Consider the following 17,091-nt stretch of genomic DNA (forward strand, 5'->3'; position numbering starts at 1 on the left):
CTTTCTCCCCTCTGCTGTGGCTCCCTGTCACTCAAAATATGCGTCACAACTGCCAATGTGCAACACCTGCCGGCACACAATTTATTAAGCTTTTCAACCCCCTGGTAGGCCAACCATGGATAAATCCAAGAAAAGAAAAGCTTCAGAAGAAAACAGAACGTTTAATTCAACTACATATGCTAGTTTTGTGGCCGCTCAAGAAATAGTCAGGCACGGGAAGGATTTTGTGGCTCCCGGTGTTTTCTTTTCTGTGGGAAATGGGCCCAAATGGCTCTTTTGAGTGTTTAAGGTTGCAGATCCCTGGGCTAGTAGGGTATTCAGGGAGCATGAAGTTGGTAGACAAACAGTTGGCGCCAGTACATTACTTTCAATATGTATTCTCCATAGCGTGTCTGCTTACTCTCTTGTAATCTCTTCCTCTCCAATGAAAGTACAAGTTGTCCTTGACTTACAACAGTTCATTTAGTGACTGTTTGAAGTTACAATGGCACTAAAAAAAAAAGTGACTTATGACTATTTTTCATACATGATCATTGCAGCATCCCCATGGTCATGTGATCAAAATTCAGGCGGTTGGGGGACTGATTCATGACGGTGACAGTGTCCTGGGGTCATGCGATCGATCTCCTTTTGGGCCCTTGTGACAAACAAAGTCAACAGGGAAGCCACTTAACAACCGTGTTGGTAACTTAACAACTGCAGTGATTCACTTAGCAACTGTGGCAAGACAGGTTGTAAAATAGGCAAAACTCACTTAACAGCTGTCTCACTTAGCAACAGAAATTTTGGGCTCAATTGTATATGTAAATAGCAATTCCCTTCTTGCTAATTATCCCAACACTTAGGGTGTCCCTTGCAAAGGCTGGGGCAGTGGGGAAAAGCAAAGCCTAGCCATGGGCTTCTTTCTTAATGACTGCTTCATTTAATGACACAGCTGCTACTCTCAATTGCGGCCACTAAATAAGGACTCTCTGTGCTTGAACATGAACTTTACTGGCTGACTTTGAAGTAGTCATTCTTGTTCAGCCCAAACAGGTGGTGGTGGTTGGGATAAAATACACATCAGTTAGCATTACATAATCCTTCCAGAGTACATCATAAAAAGGAAGACTAGTGCATCAAATAAATAATTTTTTGCTCAAATTTTTGACATCATTATAGTTTCTGCTGGAACTTCAAAAAGATCAATTGTCACAGCTGGGATATACAGTAGCTGGGATAGTCATAAAACTCAGCTGTTCTGACATCTCATAATGGATGAAATTAATAAAACCCATTACAAAAACTGTATTTTTCCTCGAAACTGGACAATCTGAACTTTCTCTCCAGTCTACCTGTCATATTTTTTCACCTAAAGGTTACTATCAACTTCAAATGTCCCTAGCAACAGGGAACCTTTTAAAAACCAAGGTAAAGCATAAAAAAGGAAATTTTGGGGTTTGAGTGATACAGCTGAATAAAATAGGAATTATTTAATAAGAATTAAAAATAATGCAATGCTAATAATTAAAAGTAAGAAGAATTTTAAAAGCAATAAAACACGAAACAAAAAAAAATACAGACTTACAGCCTTAACAAGTAATAAAATTAGGACTGGATTGAAATGGATTCATTTCAAAAGAACATTATTAATCATTTCCTTCCATTGTTTCTCCTTTCCTTTTATAGCACATTTAATTTTTGATGGATGGCAATCTATGTCTTTTAGACAGCTTTCCATCAATCATGAAAGCGTATGGTTGCAACATGATCATTTTCGAATTTATATTGTAGAATTATATCCTGAATGTACACTGTAATCTGATTCCAGAATAGAATCTTTCATTACAAATAAAGGGAACAAACATGAAATGTCAGTCAGTCTATCAACTGTTGTTAAAGCAGTAAAGACCCAGACAGAAAACGTTGACTGTATATTACATTAAGGCCTATTATTTCTCTTCACATTTAGACAAGCTATTTTAAAAAACGCACTTTAATATTTTCTCTCTTCCTAGAAATGCATTGAAGATCCCTCAATAAACTTAGCAAGAGATTTTAAAATAGGAATTTAATGTCTTATCAATATGCACTGAACGAAGCTCCTTTTAACTGTACCAAATACAGCAACAGCAATAGCACTTCAGACTTACATACCGCTTCACAGAGTGCTTTTACAGCCCTCTCTAAGCGGTTTACAGAGTCAGCATATTTGCTCCCACAATTTGTGTCTTCATTTTACTGAGTTTGGAAGGATGGAGGGCTGTGTCAACTTTGAGCCAGTCAGGATCAAACTCCAAATATGCTTTGCCTATTGTTTTATTATGGTTTTTTTAAAAAATAGGTCTTTTGTGCAAATTAGAAAATGTCCGAGGGGAATTCCAAAATTCTAAATTTTATTTTCACACTGATGGGAGAAAAACTTTAACTGGATCAAATTGGAAAATAATTTCTTCTTCAATTATGAAGAACAGATAGTTATTATGGACAGTTATTATGAATTAGCTGCCTGTATACAAAAGGCTTGTAACCAGGGTGGATTTGATTTAAATCGAGTTGATTTAAATCACAATTTAAATCATGATTTAAATCACTAGTAAAAAGGCTTGATTTAAATCAACTCGATTTAAATCATAATTTTTAAAGAGCAACTGTCATCTCTGCTACTCCTTTGACCCACTGTTGACTCACCGATAGTCCCAGTGTTGCAGAATCTACAGCCTCATGCTACATAACTAAGCTCCATTTCATGCTGAATAAACTAAATTATTTATGTATCTTAAATAGAAAACTAACTTACGATAGATTTTTACCCCAAAAGTTTTTTATTAAAATAAATTCGATAAAAATCAAAAAAATCCAATTTAAATAAAAAAAATCCGATTTAAATTTAAAAAATCTGATTTTTTTTGATTTTTTTAAAAAAATCATTGATTTTTATCCACCCTGCTTGTAACCCTTTAACTGGTGTTACAGTAGAAGGAACAGATTCGTCTGAACTGAGAAGGTCAGTGTAAGAAGTGAGTTGGGGCTGGGACACTATGCAGGAGAAATTTGGTTCACAATCCGTTGGCTCAGTGGTGGTCGGTGATTGAAACTCATAAGGGAGTATCTCTCCCGCCACCTTGAGTTCGGAAGCAGTTCCATAGGTGGAAGGCGTAAACATTTCGGTGAGGTAGGGACGCTTAGTACTGTAAGGAGCCCCGGACTGCCCCAGAGCGAAGGCGTTGAATGTCTGCCAGTTAGACCTGAGTTAACGGAATGTGAGACAACTGGCAGTTGGAACTTTTCAGGTGGGGAGACGGAGTAGGACGTCTAACTCTTTAGCATCAGAGCGTGTTAATATACTGTATAAGAAATACTAATGATCTGATGGTCATTTTGAAAAATCCTTTCTTAGTGAGTGCCTAGAAGCCAAGAGGAACGTATGTGCCAAATTTCAAGTTTGTAGGCTTTACAGTTCTGGAGATTTCGTGATGAGTGAGTGGATTTTGCTTTTATATATATAGATTTCTGAAGTACTTCCCCTGGGAGAAATCACCCAGAATGACGTTACAGTTGGTTAAAGGCTGCTACACTCCCTTATCTTATCTCTTGGCGAGGCCCATCATTTACCAAGGTGAGAAAGGCAATTTTTCTGCTGTATCCCAAAGACAGTGGAGAAATGGCAGTCACATGGACCCACACATTAATGGAGGACTCTTATTTGAATATTCAGTTCATTTTCTCTCTCTCATGAAATCTCTCCCCGATGGATAACCCTCCAATAACGACTGTTTCTACATTGTAATGGACTCAAATCTCCAATGGAAGATGAGAAAAATTAAGTAAAAAGAAATAAAATGTGTAGCTTCCTCTCGAGGTTTAGGAAATTATATTTGTGAATTATTTTGTGAAATGCACCGCTGCACTGAGATCCGCAAGAAATCATAAGAAAGGTTCCCCTGCTATGAATATAATGGAGGATTTTCTATCATTATCCCTTTTAGAGAGTTATGAAGTAGTTGCTCTACACCCAGAGAAATGCTTACTGTATTCATTATACACCATTGTAAAATAGTTATGTTCATTGTGAAATAACTGTTTTACTGAAGACAAAAGAATATCAAAACAAAGGTAACTCTCAAAATACACTGATTCCCACTAATCTCCCAATTTCTGCCCTTCGAAAAAAACTATTCAAATATGTTACAAATGTCTTCAGATTTCTGTCTGGTTTCCTTACATTTGGATAAGAGGGAACGCTGAACAGTCCGATATCGTATTTCCAATTAATGTTGAAGGAGTCTTTCCAATTACATGATTTAGCTTCACAACCATTTTACAAATTGGCTTAGGTACAAAGATAACGTAAATTCTGCCAGTAGGTTTTATTTATACACTCTCAGAGGCCAAAATGAAGTATTTTCAGAGTATATGGAAGACGGTGGGCTCTGCAATCCTCAGCAGAAAAGGAAGTCAGAGGCCCCGTTCCCCATTATTTCAAATACTTCACTATTTCCAAGAAAAATAAGTTGTAAATGGCTGAGGCAAACCTTCTAAATGTCTGTCTCTAGAAAAAACACCCTCACTAATTAACTAATGTGGTGTTCCTAAGCCAAGGCAGAATGCTGATACACATTCTTTATCGCTTGTATTTACAGCAAATTTAAATGCCTAGATAAATTATGTAAATTATTAAGAGTGGTAGTGAGGCAGAGCAAGCGTTAGGGTATTCTGGTTCTGTTCTCACATTGTTTTCCTTGAGTTTTTGTCTTCTTCTTTTTCTTTTTTTTAAAGAGAATTCAAATGTCTCCACTAACTTATGGTGCACATTTTGCGGCATCTAACTTTTTGAATACTGAAATCATTTTGGAAATTGGTCAGTATTTAAACTGGGGTCTTTCCTTCCTTCTTCCTTCCTTCCTAGCATTGCTGACGGACTCCGAGTGGTTTATAAACCTGCTGTACGCAAACAGGATTAAAACAAACAAGGAAGAATGTAAATATTTAAAATAATGACTATTGCTCTTTCATTGAGGGCCACAGGCAGTGGTGAGGCACGAAAGGAGTGAGTGGGAGGGGAGGGGTGGGGCCAGCCAGTGGTGGCATTTGCCGGTTCGGCAAACTGTGCATAATCTTAACTACCAGCTTGAAAACCAGCAACAGCCCACCTCTGGCCAAAGGCCACAATTATAATTATTGCTATAATAATTACTATAACACAGAACAATGAATGTGGAATACCTATGGAACAATGAATGTGGAATACCTATGGAACAATGAATGTGGAATACCTATGAGGCAACATTTACTTATGAAGGGATCTTGGACTTGGGCACAATCTTTATTAAAGGTAAAGGTAAAGGTTCCCCTCGTACATATGTGCTAGTCATTCCCAACTCTAGGGGGCAGTGCTCATCTCCGTTTCAAAGCCAAAGAGCCAACGCTGTCCGAAGGCGTCTCCGTGGTCATGTGGCCGGCATGACTAAATGCCAAAGGCGCACGGAACGCTGTTACGTTCCCACCAAAGGGGGTTCCTATTTTTTCTACTTGCATTTTTTTCATGCTTTCGAACTGCTAGGTTGGCAGAAGCTGGGACAAGTAACGGGAGCTCACCCAGTTATGCAGCACTAGGGATTCGAACTGCTGAACTGCCGACCTTTCGATCGACAAGCTCAGCGTCTTAGCCACCGGGTCCCTCGGCTTTATGATCTTTATTAGATCTAATAAAGATCTTTATTAGAAATGCGTTATTAACAGAGGTTACTGGAAGACTGGAAAACAGATGAAAGATGACACGAAATCTATCAAAAGTAGGAAAACAGAATGAGTGGTCTGCAGCCTCACTCTCACTTGGGCTCTTGCCTGGAGACTAGCCTGGCCTTCTTTTCTTGTAGGAGAAGAAAGAGATGATGATCTGGATGTCCTAATCAAGTTCTCTCAACCTCTCTTCTTAAATATCTTTTGCATTGCCAACAACTCAACTAAAGAGGCAAAGTGGGAAATGTCATATTTTTCTGAGTAAATCTGGTGCTAGAAGAGGCTGGGCTCCCTTCTTCTACAGTGAGGACCAAGACAGGCCTAGGCCCTGTCATCCAACGCCATATTAGGGACTTCTTTCTCAGGCCTTACTGGCACAATCCTCTTTTTGTGACTTTTTTGTTTTGTTGGGGGCAATCTTTCCTATAGGTAGTCCTTGTGTAGGGACTGCCTTGGGTAGCTACTGTTCGCAGTTAGGAAGGCGATATAAAAACAATTTCGCAACAAAACAACAAAAACCTTTAGTGTGAAACTGATTAAGGTCTTGTCAGTTTCAGCTGCCAGCAGGCCTGAAGGTTCTAATTAAGGTTACAGAGATTTAGCTTGTTAACTAGCACTTAGGGAAGCTTTATATTGGGCAGAAGAGCGGTTCAGGAAGACAGTTTCTTTAAGCAATCTCTCTGTGTTGCAAGGGGTCAAAAAAAAAGGGGGGGGGGGGAAATAGGTCACTGTAGAAGAGAACTTGGAAGGAGACAGCAACAACCAATGATCTTCCCAGTGTACCCCTCTTTCTCTGTCAGTCACATGATTCACTTAATGTCACTTAGCGACCACTTCGCCAGAACCAATTGCAGCCACTAAACCGTATATTAAATGGCGCTCTTGTTACCGGTGGCAAGGCGTCTTGCACCTGTTGAGAAATACGAGACAGAACCTGGGCTAGTTTCTGTAAATCTTGTGTTATATTTGTCTCTCCTTCATCTCTTGATATTGACTGGGATGAGAAAGGTCTACCATATAGCATCTCAAAGGGTGACAGTTTTCACTGTTCTCGAGGTAATGCCCTGATTCTGGTTAAAGCAATGGGCAAGACAAATGGATCTCCTGACATAACTTGGCTAAATCCCTAAGTATTTACTCACTCCTGTAATCCTGTATATTAAATAAAAATAAGGTCAAAGGGCAGATTCAATGCATCATCACTAGGTCTTTTTCTGCCCTCACTATGTTTCTAAATATATTTTTAGAATATATTTAGAATAAATGTAGTGTTTTACCATTAGTTGTGGCTTAATTTAATCAGGTAGGCCTTTAATTTGCCCTAGATCTCTGACCTGAGCTTGCAGCTATCAAGACCAAAACAACAAAAAAAGCATCAAACCATAAAAACAACAGTAAAACGTCTTTTAAGTCCTATAAAATAGTAACATATTAAAATAACTCTAAGTGTCATTTTTAAAAATGTAATATGATTTTAAAAAACAAAGGACTGTGATTCACGTGTAATTTAGGCAAAAGAGCATTTCACATTCTGGATGGATGGAGAGAGAGAGAGAGAGGAGGGAGGGAGGGGGGAGGGAGGGAAAGAGAGAAAGAGAGAGAGAGATGACTTCTATAAGATGCAACTTGAATGAAGCATCAAAAATCTTGTCTATAGATTTTTTTTTTTACTCACAAATTCCTAGGCCAATGATTTAAATACCTACAGAAGAATTTATAGTGCCGCTGTCAAGGTAACACCGATAAATAGAAAGATTAATTGAATCAGATGAATCATGGAAAGTGTGCTATTTTATAAACAGCATGATTAATTCCAGTAATTTAGAGAGTTTCCAATAACAGGATTTTTATCAATGGGGGCTTCAAGCCAGAGCTATATTTTAAAAGCATTTTATTTTATTAAAGCTTAGCTTTGAAGCTTGCTGAAGACAAGGAGGAAAGAAAGAGAGTGAGGGTGGAAGATCTGTTCAGCAATGGAGCTGCCCAGGTTATCTCAAAATCCTTCCTGTTACACATCTGAACATTATCCTGGTGCTACAGCGAGCAACTGATGGGGGTTGAAAGATGATTTGGGGTGAAGTGATCCATGAAAACTGAAAATTCCCCTCTAACAGAAATAATTTATAATCAAGACTGAAGACTGGAACAGAAGAACATACTTTGGGCGTTGTTCTGTTCTCACACCATTTTCCTTGACTTGACTTTTTAGAAAATTAAGATTCCTCCACTGACTTCTTATGGTGCCCATTTGGTGATCTCTAACTTTTGGAATACTGAAAATACTTGTCCCCAAGGTGCTTTTCCAAAAGGCAACTGGACTTTCTCGGGTTTTTCTTTGAAAACGTTTCGCTTCTCATCCAAAAAACCTCTGGCAGGAGGTTTCGACGTATTTCTAGCAGGACTACAGATTCTGTAACAACTTTGTTCCCTAGACCATCCGTCTGGTAGACTTTCAAGATTCGGTGCTCTCGCCATAACATCTCAACTAGACTGTGTTGTTTCTCTGTGACATATAATATATAGGGAGGGGTATATGCATAATTCTGTTTATTTATTTATTTATTTGTTATTTATTTATTTATTCTGTTATGTAGTGTATATAAATATAATATAAATATAAAAATATAAATCGAACCAATAAATAAATAAATAAATAAATAAATAAACAAACAAACAAACAAACAAATAAATAAATGAATAAATTGGAGGTGGTGACCCTTTGAGAGCTGTATGCAATGAAATTTCACTTTAATGTATGCCGATTAGTGTACATTCAAACTGACAATAAAGTTATTATTTTATTCCATTCCATTCCATTCCATTCCATTCCATTCCATATTTTCTGTTCTGTTCTGTTCTGTTCTGTTCCGTTCTGTTTTATCCCATCCCATCCTATTATCTGGCATTTGGGTCGCATTCAGAATTTGTATCCTTAGACAATATAATGAGCTGTGATAAAAGTAGAGAAACTTAAAATTATGCAACAAACATTTACTTATTTAAGGTGAGCAGTTCTGAGGTGGATTAAGCAGAACTTGTGACCAGGCACTTATCATTGGGAGATAATTGACCTTATTTAAGTGTTAAATGTCCTGAGGGGAAGCTGAATGTGCTTAAATCCTAGCAGGTTAATTATCCAGTGATTACAATAAACTTGAAAGGTATTACAGCTAAGAATCATTTGCAAAACGATGCTATTAGAAAACTAAATTCAGCGATAATTAAAAGAAATGACAATAATAAACTTCTCCAATCATGGATTCCTAGATAATGACTGTCGAATGGCAAGAATTGGTTAAAAGCATTAATTGCTTCTACTAAAAGTGCTGAAGTTATTGTGTGAAGCCTAGTTAATAAATACCGATGAGGTAACCAGAAACACTAATTTGCAAATATGCAAATTCAGTTTGGATGAATTTGGCTTAGGACCTGGTTATCTACAGGACCGCATTCTGCCACCGATTGCCTCCCACTGACCAGTACGCTCCCACAGAGAGGGCCTCCTCAGGGTGCCGTCGGCCAAACAATGTAGGCTGGCGACCCCCAGGGGGAGAGCCTTCTCTGTGGGGGCCTCGGCCCTATGGAATGAATTGCCCCCGGATATACGAAGGATCCCTGACCTCCGCGCCTTCCGTCGTGCTCTGAAGACCCTATTATTCCAGCAAGCCGGTCTGACAGGGTAAAGGATTTTAATTGGGTTTGATAGGGGTTTTAAATAACGATTTTAGCTGGGTGTTTTAAATTTGGCCAGCGATTGAATTATTTTAATACGTTTTTAAATTTTTTGTCTTGTATACTGTTTTTACTATGGCTGTTCACCGCCCTGAGTCCTTCGGGAGAAGGGCGGTATATAAATATAATAAAAGTAAAAGTAAAGTAAAGTTTGTTTGTTTATTTTATTTGTGTTCCACCTTTACTATTTTTACAAATAACTCTTAGTTCATCATAGTTCACAGTTGCAATGAATCATCATCATATTAACCTAAAATATTAAAATTTAATAATAATACACATGGGTTACTAAAGAGATTTCCAGAACCAGTCATTCTATCTGTCTGCCTGTCTGTCTCCCACCTTTACTATTTTTACAAATAAGTCAAAGCAGCAAACATATCCAACATGCCTTCTCCCTCCTCCTCCTATTTTCCCCACAACAACAATCCTGTGAGGTGGGATGGGTTGAGAGAGTATGACTGGCTCAAGATCACACAGCTGGATTTCATGTCTAAGGCAGGACTTGAACTCACAGTCTCCCACTTTATACCCTGGTACCTTAATTTCTAGCTATTTTTTTTTTTTTTTAGTGTTGGATAGCTTTGGCTATTTGAAGCGAAAATACAGCTCCATAAAACGCTTCCTGATTATTTCTGGTTTGTAGGGAGCAGAAGTCGTGTGCACAACGATCAACCAAAACCTTGGTTCCTGCTTCCAAAATTCCTCCATATCTTACCCTCACATTGAAATACAAAAAAGAAGAGATTATTAAACAAATTGTCTCCATCGATTTAATTTATTTTAAATAGTTTTAATATGTTTTCTAGTTATGCTATTGTTTTATTTAGAATGTGGTCTTTGCTTGCCAAATGAATGAAAATAAAGAAACTGGCCAGAAATAACCTTTGCTTCTAGGTTAAACAATGAGAGACTAAGAAAGAGTTCAGATATCTCCATGGGGTATGGTGTTGTAGGAAGTTAAAGCCCACCCCTCTCCTAGAAAAATGAAATATTTTAAGAAATATGAAAAGGGCAGAATATTTCCCCTAAAAAGGAGGCAGAAACTCGGTCCCCCCACCTTTGTCAATGGGCCATTAAGGCCTGGGCCAGTTTATTCTACATAACAAAGATCTACCTCCTTCAGGCAGAGCCATTTAATTGCCCTTCACTGCATCACCCAGCAAGATTCAACCAAATTTAACACACAGACAACCTAAAAAACTAGCTATGACCTCTGACAGCAACCAATCAGGATACTCTTCCTGTGCCTCAGGAAGTTCAAAGCCAGAGGGTATAAAACCCAGGGACTCTCAGCATCTCTTCCCTTTTTTTGCCCAAAATCTCCAAGGCATGTGATCCTGTTCATCAATAAACCTTCTTTCCAAACAACTTCCATGAATCCAGTGTCTTTTTCCCCATTTGGAACTGAACCCAGAAGGATATTTCTTCCAACAGTATCCAAAAAGTTAAGATGCAATGTAGATTTTAAAAAAACAACAGGTGGAGCTTTAGTCACACTATGACTGCCATCTTGATTTTTTGGACCATAGCCTGTGCAGAAGCTTCTGGGTTATTATTTAATTTTATCCACAAAGAGAGAGAGAGAATGAATGTCAGGAGTCAGGACCCCTGAGAACAATTAAGCTTGATATTAGAATTGCCTACAAAAAGGCCATAACCCTTAAAAACACTTATTATCAACCCAAGCTTGAATCCTTTGCAATGGGAAGAAGGCATAATCAGCATCCAGCCAGTTGCACCTCTTGTCTGACCTTGCTTGGTTGTGTTTATTTATGTGGTGGGAAAAATAATGTCTTCTCTGCGTAACTTAATGTGAGTGAAACGGATAGCGAGGTGCCAGGGGGCCTGAACTGGGGATGGAGAGGCTTAGCTAGAGGTCCAGCTTAATGAAGGTAAGGCCCTGAGATGCCTTGCCTTCAGGAGGGAGGCCAGAGATGGGATGAGCTGGGAGCTTCTGGCAAGAGGAATTTTCCTGCACAGCGGGGCTTAAAGATACTGGAATGGCTGGCCAGAAATGGTCTGCACTCCGGCAGTTCGAGACCAGCTCTGCAAGACGGAGTGAGCTCCTATCGCTCAATCCCTAGCTCCTGCTCACCCAGCAGTTTGAAAGCATGCAATATTGCGAGTAGATAAATGGGTACCACTTCGGGGGGGGGGGGACTTAGCTGAGTTTGTGCGTGTGTAGAGAAGAGAAGCCAGCAAAGACCTGTTTTCTTTCTCTCTTTGCTGAATACCTAGTGGTTGCCCAGAATCTCCAGCCCAGATCTGCCACCCTTACCACTTTACATGCCAGCACAGTATTAAAACAAGGAAACTTCCAAGAAGCTCTTACTGTTTCATTCCCAAACAGGATATCAACATAAGGCATGACTTCCATCAGTTGGTCCTTGTAGAACTGGCTAATGAAGGGTGCAGAAAGATTTAAACTGAAGATCTTGTTGTTTGCAGAAGCTTGAGTTGCGACTTTTATTATGGATTCTGGTGACACCGTCAAGAAGAAACCCTGCAAAGAAACACAGAATAAATTGCTACGCACAGAGGGTTTAAGAAACATTGCTGCTATTAAGTGAAAAAAGAAATCTACATAAAAATAGATGCCAGAGACACACAATTCAAGGTAAGCGAAGGAAGAACTCAAAAACACCTATCCAATATGTCTATGGAGATTCTCAGCCATCCCGGTCATGGTTGTTCCCAAAGTGCTTTTTCAAGAGGAAACTGGACTTTCTTGTTTTTTCTTTGAAGACGTTTCTCTTCTCATCCAAGAATTTGGGATGAACACCCTTTGAATGGTGAGGACACAGATAAATCTCCAAGTGCTTCAATGACCTTCTAAAAGGATGCAAATGACCAGCTGTCTGCAAGAAATATAAATCCTTTCATTCCCCACTATCCTGTCAGAGCTGAAGAAGCTTCTTGGATGAGAAGCAAAACATCTTCAAAGAAAAACCCAGAAAATCCAATTGCCTCTTGAAAAAGCACCTTTGGGACACCCATCTAGGGGTGAAATGCTCCCGGTTCGGACCGGATCGCCTGATCCGGTAGCGATGGAGGCGGGTGGTTCGGAGAACCGGTAGCAAAAATCCCTGCCCCCCCCATTACCCAGCTGAACCATGCAATCATCAGAGGCTTTTTTTTATTTTTAAAAACATTTTTTCTACAACCTCTTTGGCCAAAAAAATGCTTTTAAAAGTAAAAAAAAAAAGCCTCTGATGATTGCGCGGCTCAGCTGGGATCATCAGAGGCTTTTAAAAGCATTTTTTCTACAACCTCTTCGGCCGAAGAGGTTATAGAAAAAATGTTTTTAAAAGGAAAAAAAAACCTCTGCCGATTAGGCAAGTCAGCTGGGATCGTCAGAGGCTTTTTTTAAAAAAAGAAAGCCTCTGCCGATCAGGCATGTCAGCTGGGATCGTCAGAGGCTTTAAAAGCATTTTTTTTACAACCTCTCCAGCCGAAGAGGTTGTAGAAAAAATGGTTTTAACAGCAAGGAAAAAAAAAGTTGGCCATGCCCACTCAGTCATATTACCCCCCCACCAAGCCACGCCCACAGAACCGGTAGTAATTTTACATTTCACCACTGCATCCATCCAATATCCTGAACATGAGAAAACAAAAACAAACAAACAGGCAACAGTTTTAGCTGTGATTACTACAAACGTTTCACAAGTGTATTATCTTTTTGATTACCAATGGCTGAAGAGGAAACAAGCAAACAAGGATTTGTCAATAAAAAATTAGGTGGAAAACTATTTTCTAGTTTGTCACAACCATCACTAAGGCAGCAACCTTAGGAATTTGACAGCATAAACCTATATTGAACAGAGAAAGTGTCAGCAATCCAATGAGAAACATCTTTGAATTTCTCTTCTACAAACAAACCATTACAGTATTAAGCAGTTCGCCTATTATCACCTTTTCGTGAATAATTGTTTAAAAAGTTCCCAGATGATATAAAATATTACATTTCTTTTCTATTTTAAGGTGGTCAAATCAATCTCAGATAGTATAAGTGGTCACAGATGGTACAAACATCTGGTCTACCAGTAGACGATCTGGTGCATTTACCTGATGTGGATTTAAAATGCTGATTTTGACCTTGCAAGCCTTCTATAGCAGTGCCCCCCCCCCAATCTTTTGAGCACCAGGAACCGGTTCCATGGAGAGAAGTTTTTCCATGGACCGAAGGGGGTGTGGTTTTGCATGCTGCCTGCATCCAGCGGATGGAGCTTTGGTTGTTTGTATGGCCCGGTTGCTGACATGCCACGTACCGGGGGTTGAGGGACCCCCGTTCTATAGCTTAGACACCACACATCTAACTGCCTCTTTATGGATCATATTTTATCGAATGCCTTCTCTATGAGAATTAGAGAATTTATCTATAGGCAGAAGATTAAGGTGGACCTAAAGTTAAACAGTTATCTGATCAATATCTTGGGAAGTTGGACTTACATTTATTCAATGTGATTCTTTGAATCATATGCCGTTTTCAATTCTCTTGAACTATATAGGCAATGTCAGCTGGAGACCCCCAGGGGGAGGGCCTTCTCTGTGGCAGCTCCTGCCCTCTGGAACGATTTGCCCCTGGAGATACGAAGGATATCTGATCTCCGGGTTTTTCGCCGTGCCCTAAAAACTTTTCCATCAAGCAGGGCTGGCGTGAAACCCCCCCCTTTTTCTTAGTCTTTTTTAGCTTTTTAAATTGTCAAATGGGTTTTAGTTTTCAATGTTTTAAATTTTTGGGCCACAGGTATATAATTCTTTTAATAATTTTTAAATTTTGTATTGGTATGTGTTTTAGTTCTGGCTGTGCACCGCCCTGAGTCCACTAGGAGAAGGGCGGGATATAAATTGAATGAATGAATGAATGAATGAATGAATGAATGAATGAATGAATGAATGAATGAATAAATAAATAAATAAATAAATAAATAACAGGGGTGTCAAACTCGATTTCATTGAGGGCCGCATCAGGGTTGTACTTGACCTTGGGGGGGGGGTGTGTGACAGGGTAGGTTTGGCCAGGAGGGGCGTGGCCAGCTCGATGTCACTCCTGTTGGGGGTGCCTGGGGTGGCCGAAGCGCTCTGTCAGTGAAGACAGGCTCTCCAGCTCTGTTTACAGCTGCCATGGCCTCCTACGACACTCTGCCAGTGAAAATGGACCCGTGCCGGATCTGGTCCCCGGGTCTTGAGTGTGACACCCCTGATATAGAAAAATGGCATAAATTCTGCAATAAAAACTGTTACTATTTTTCTAGTATTAAAACAAAAGTAAAAAATTATGAATTATAAAAAGTTATAGTTTTGAAGTTAATTATTAAATTAAAAAGTTATATAAACTATATAACAGTTATAAATTATAAAATTTATTTTAAAAAGTAAAAATTATAAACGCTTATGTTATAAAAATCTGCATTAAACATGTAGGAGCATAATTCTGTGTACATGCCTGCTCAGAGGACAATCCAAGGCATTTAATGAAATTTACATCCTGATAAATATGTTTGTAAGATCACAGCTGAAAAGATGCTTTGGGAGTTATTGGAAAGAAGAGTCAACAAACAAAGAATCTCTCTCTCTTCTTCAAGCTTTTAATAAAAGTTCAATGATGCATTCTGAATCATTTTCATAAGATATAATTACGATTACTATGAGTTTTGAATGTGTGTGTCTATCTCTTAATGCATGTTTCTTTTTCATATTTGTTGGGCTTTTAAAGAGCGAGTAACTATGGCCAACTTTGGTGATTATATACTTATAGACATTTATGTGATAACATACTAATTACATTTTAACAGCACGTTTTTCACCTTTTTTTAAAAAAAGAAGAACAGCCTCAGTTGCTTTGACTTAATTATTGAGCATAAATGTGCAAAAGCATGTGCTACACTGAGATTTTGAAAGGAGTGCTGCATTAAGTAACATAAAAACATTAGAAGTTATGAATAATGCTCACAACATTTATTATTCCTGAAATCTGCATGGGCTAAGGCTGAATATGCCAAATATTTCTCTTTCAAAATGTGCTACTAAATATATAATTAGCTTGTTTTCCATATCTACAAAGTGCTATAACACCTCTCAACTACAAGATAGTAACTGCAATGGGAAATAAATGAGAACTGAATGAAGTGTTTAAATAATTTATGTGAGTACTGAAATAAATGAACATTTCTCAGGGTTCCCCCCACCCCCCAGGCCCTATTTAGAAATCTGAAAAATGTGATCTGTTCTTTAGATATTGTGAGAGGAAATAAAAAGGGAAATGACATATAAGTGATTGTTACTTACAATGTCAGTGTCAGCATGGACAAATAATTACTGATGGTTAACGGTAAATAACATTTATTCTAAGGGTTACGAAAAGATTCCCATGTTGACATACAGGACTATGCTTTGATATCACAGAGAAGTCAAGGGGAGATCATGTTTCTACCGATTCCTCCTTGTGATGTGTATATAACCAGTAGTGGGATTCAGCCAGTTCAGGCAAACCGGTAGTTAAATTGCTGGCTGGCCCCTCCCTTCCCCACCCTGCCCCTTCGAGGAGTCCCCAGGCGCCCCATTTTTGCTCCCAGGAGGCTTCAGGGAGGCCTCCTAGGCCAAAGACTGGGTGCCGGGTGAGGCGGCGCGTTCCCCCCACGGCCCGTTTTTGCTCCCAGGTGTGTCCAGGAGGCCGAGTGCTGCCTGTCACACCCTCTGGCCATACCCACCCAGCCGGTCATTAGGGCAGAGACCCCAGTTGTTAAATTATTTGAATCCCACCACTGGATATAACTTATCTGGTATTAGTATTTCTTAACTAGTTATACACATGGTTCTTAAGGATATTTGCCTCTTCTGGAAAAGTGAGGGATTCTAAAATATGACACCATCTATTTTTCAAATCCTTCTGTTGCACAATTACATTAAAGCAAACTCTACCGTCAATTTTGTGGCAACACTAAGTTTATTTGAATGAGGTTTTCTGTTGTTGACTTACAAAAGAGTTAAGGCACTTTTTTTTTGCCATTACTTTTGTTCACACATTACATTCTGCAAATCATCTTTAGTGAGTTACCTCAAGGAATTTTTAACACATGAGTGGCATCAGAATTGATCAACTGCTGAATCTGTTCAGTGAAAACAATTTTAAAAAGTCAAAATGAAATCTTACTGTCATCCTCTCCCCCACTTAGTTATCTTTACTGGCATTTAAACTAGAACCGAGGAGCAGAAGGCAATTTGGGAGTTGATTCTCCACAGGGATGCAGAACAACATAACTTTTTCTGTTTTCTGTGGCTTGAAACATCTGTTGTTCCAAAAGAACTATAATACTGCCCAATGCACAAAAACATTAAAAATAAACATTCAACTAATAATCTTAAAGGTTAATGTCAAGATAGATGATGGTTGAGAGAGCCAATTTGATGAGGGCAACAGGCCAAACCAGTTGGTTGACCTTGGGCCTGTCAATCTCTTTCAGCCCTAGGAAAGAGGCAATGGCAAATTACTTTTGAAATGTTGCCAAGGAAATTGCAGGGACTTGGCCTGGAAGGTGCCAAAAATCATTAATAACTCAGTTACCACCCACCCCCACAAAAGATGATCACATCACCCACAAGAGTCAGTCAACATGAGGTCTTGAACAAGAGGGT

At 39.0% G+C, this 17,091-nt stretch overlaps 1 protein-coding gene across 2 annotated transcripts in view; it reads right to left on the reverse strand.

The window, feature by feature from the left end:
* Positions 1-17,091, reverse strand: part of ADK (adenosine kinase) — a 256,903-nt gene that overhangs the window by 72,579 nt on the left and 167,233 nt on the right. For both annotated transcript variants that reach the window (XM_034435402.3, XM_034435404.3), the window contains exon 7: positions 11,789-11,959. In XM_034435402.3, coding sequence (XP_034291293.3) covers positions 11,789-11,959 — 171 coding nt within the window. The remainder of the gene's footprint in view (positions 1-11,788; positions 11,960-17,091) is intronic.

Source organism: Pantherophis guttatus, chromosome 6 (genome assembly GCF_059756535.1).
Source record: "Pantherophis guttatus breed Tessera chromosome 6, ASM5975653v1, whole genome shotgun sequence".
NCBI lineage: Eukaryota > Metazoa > Chordata > Lepidosauria > Squamata > Colubridae > Pantherophis > Pantherophis guttatus.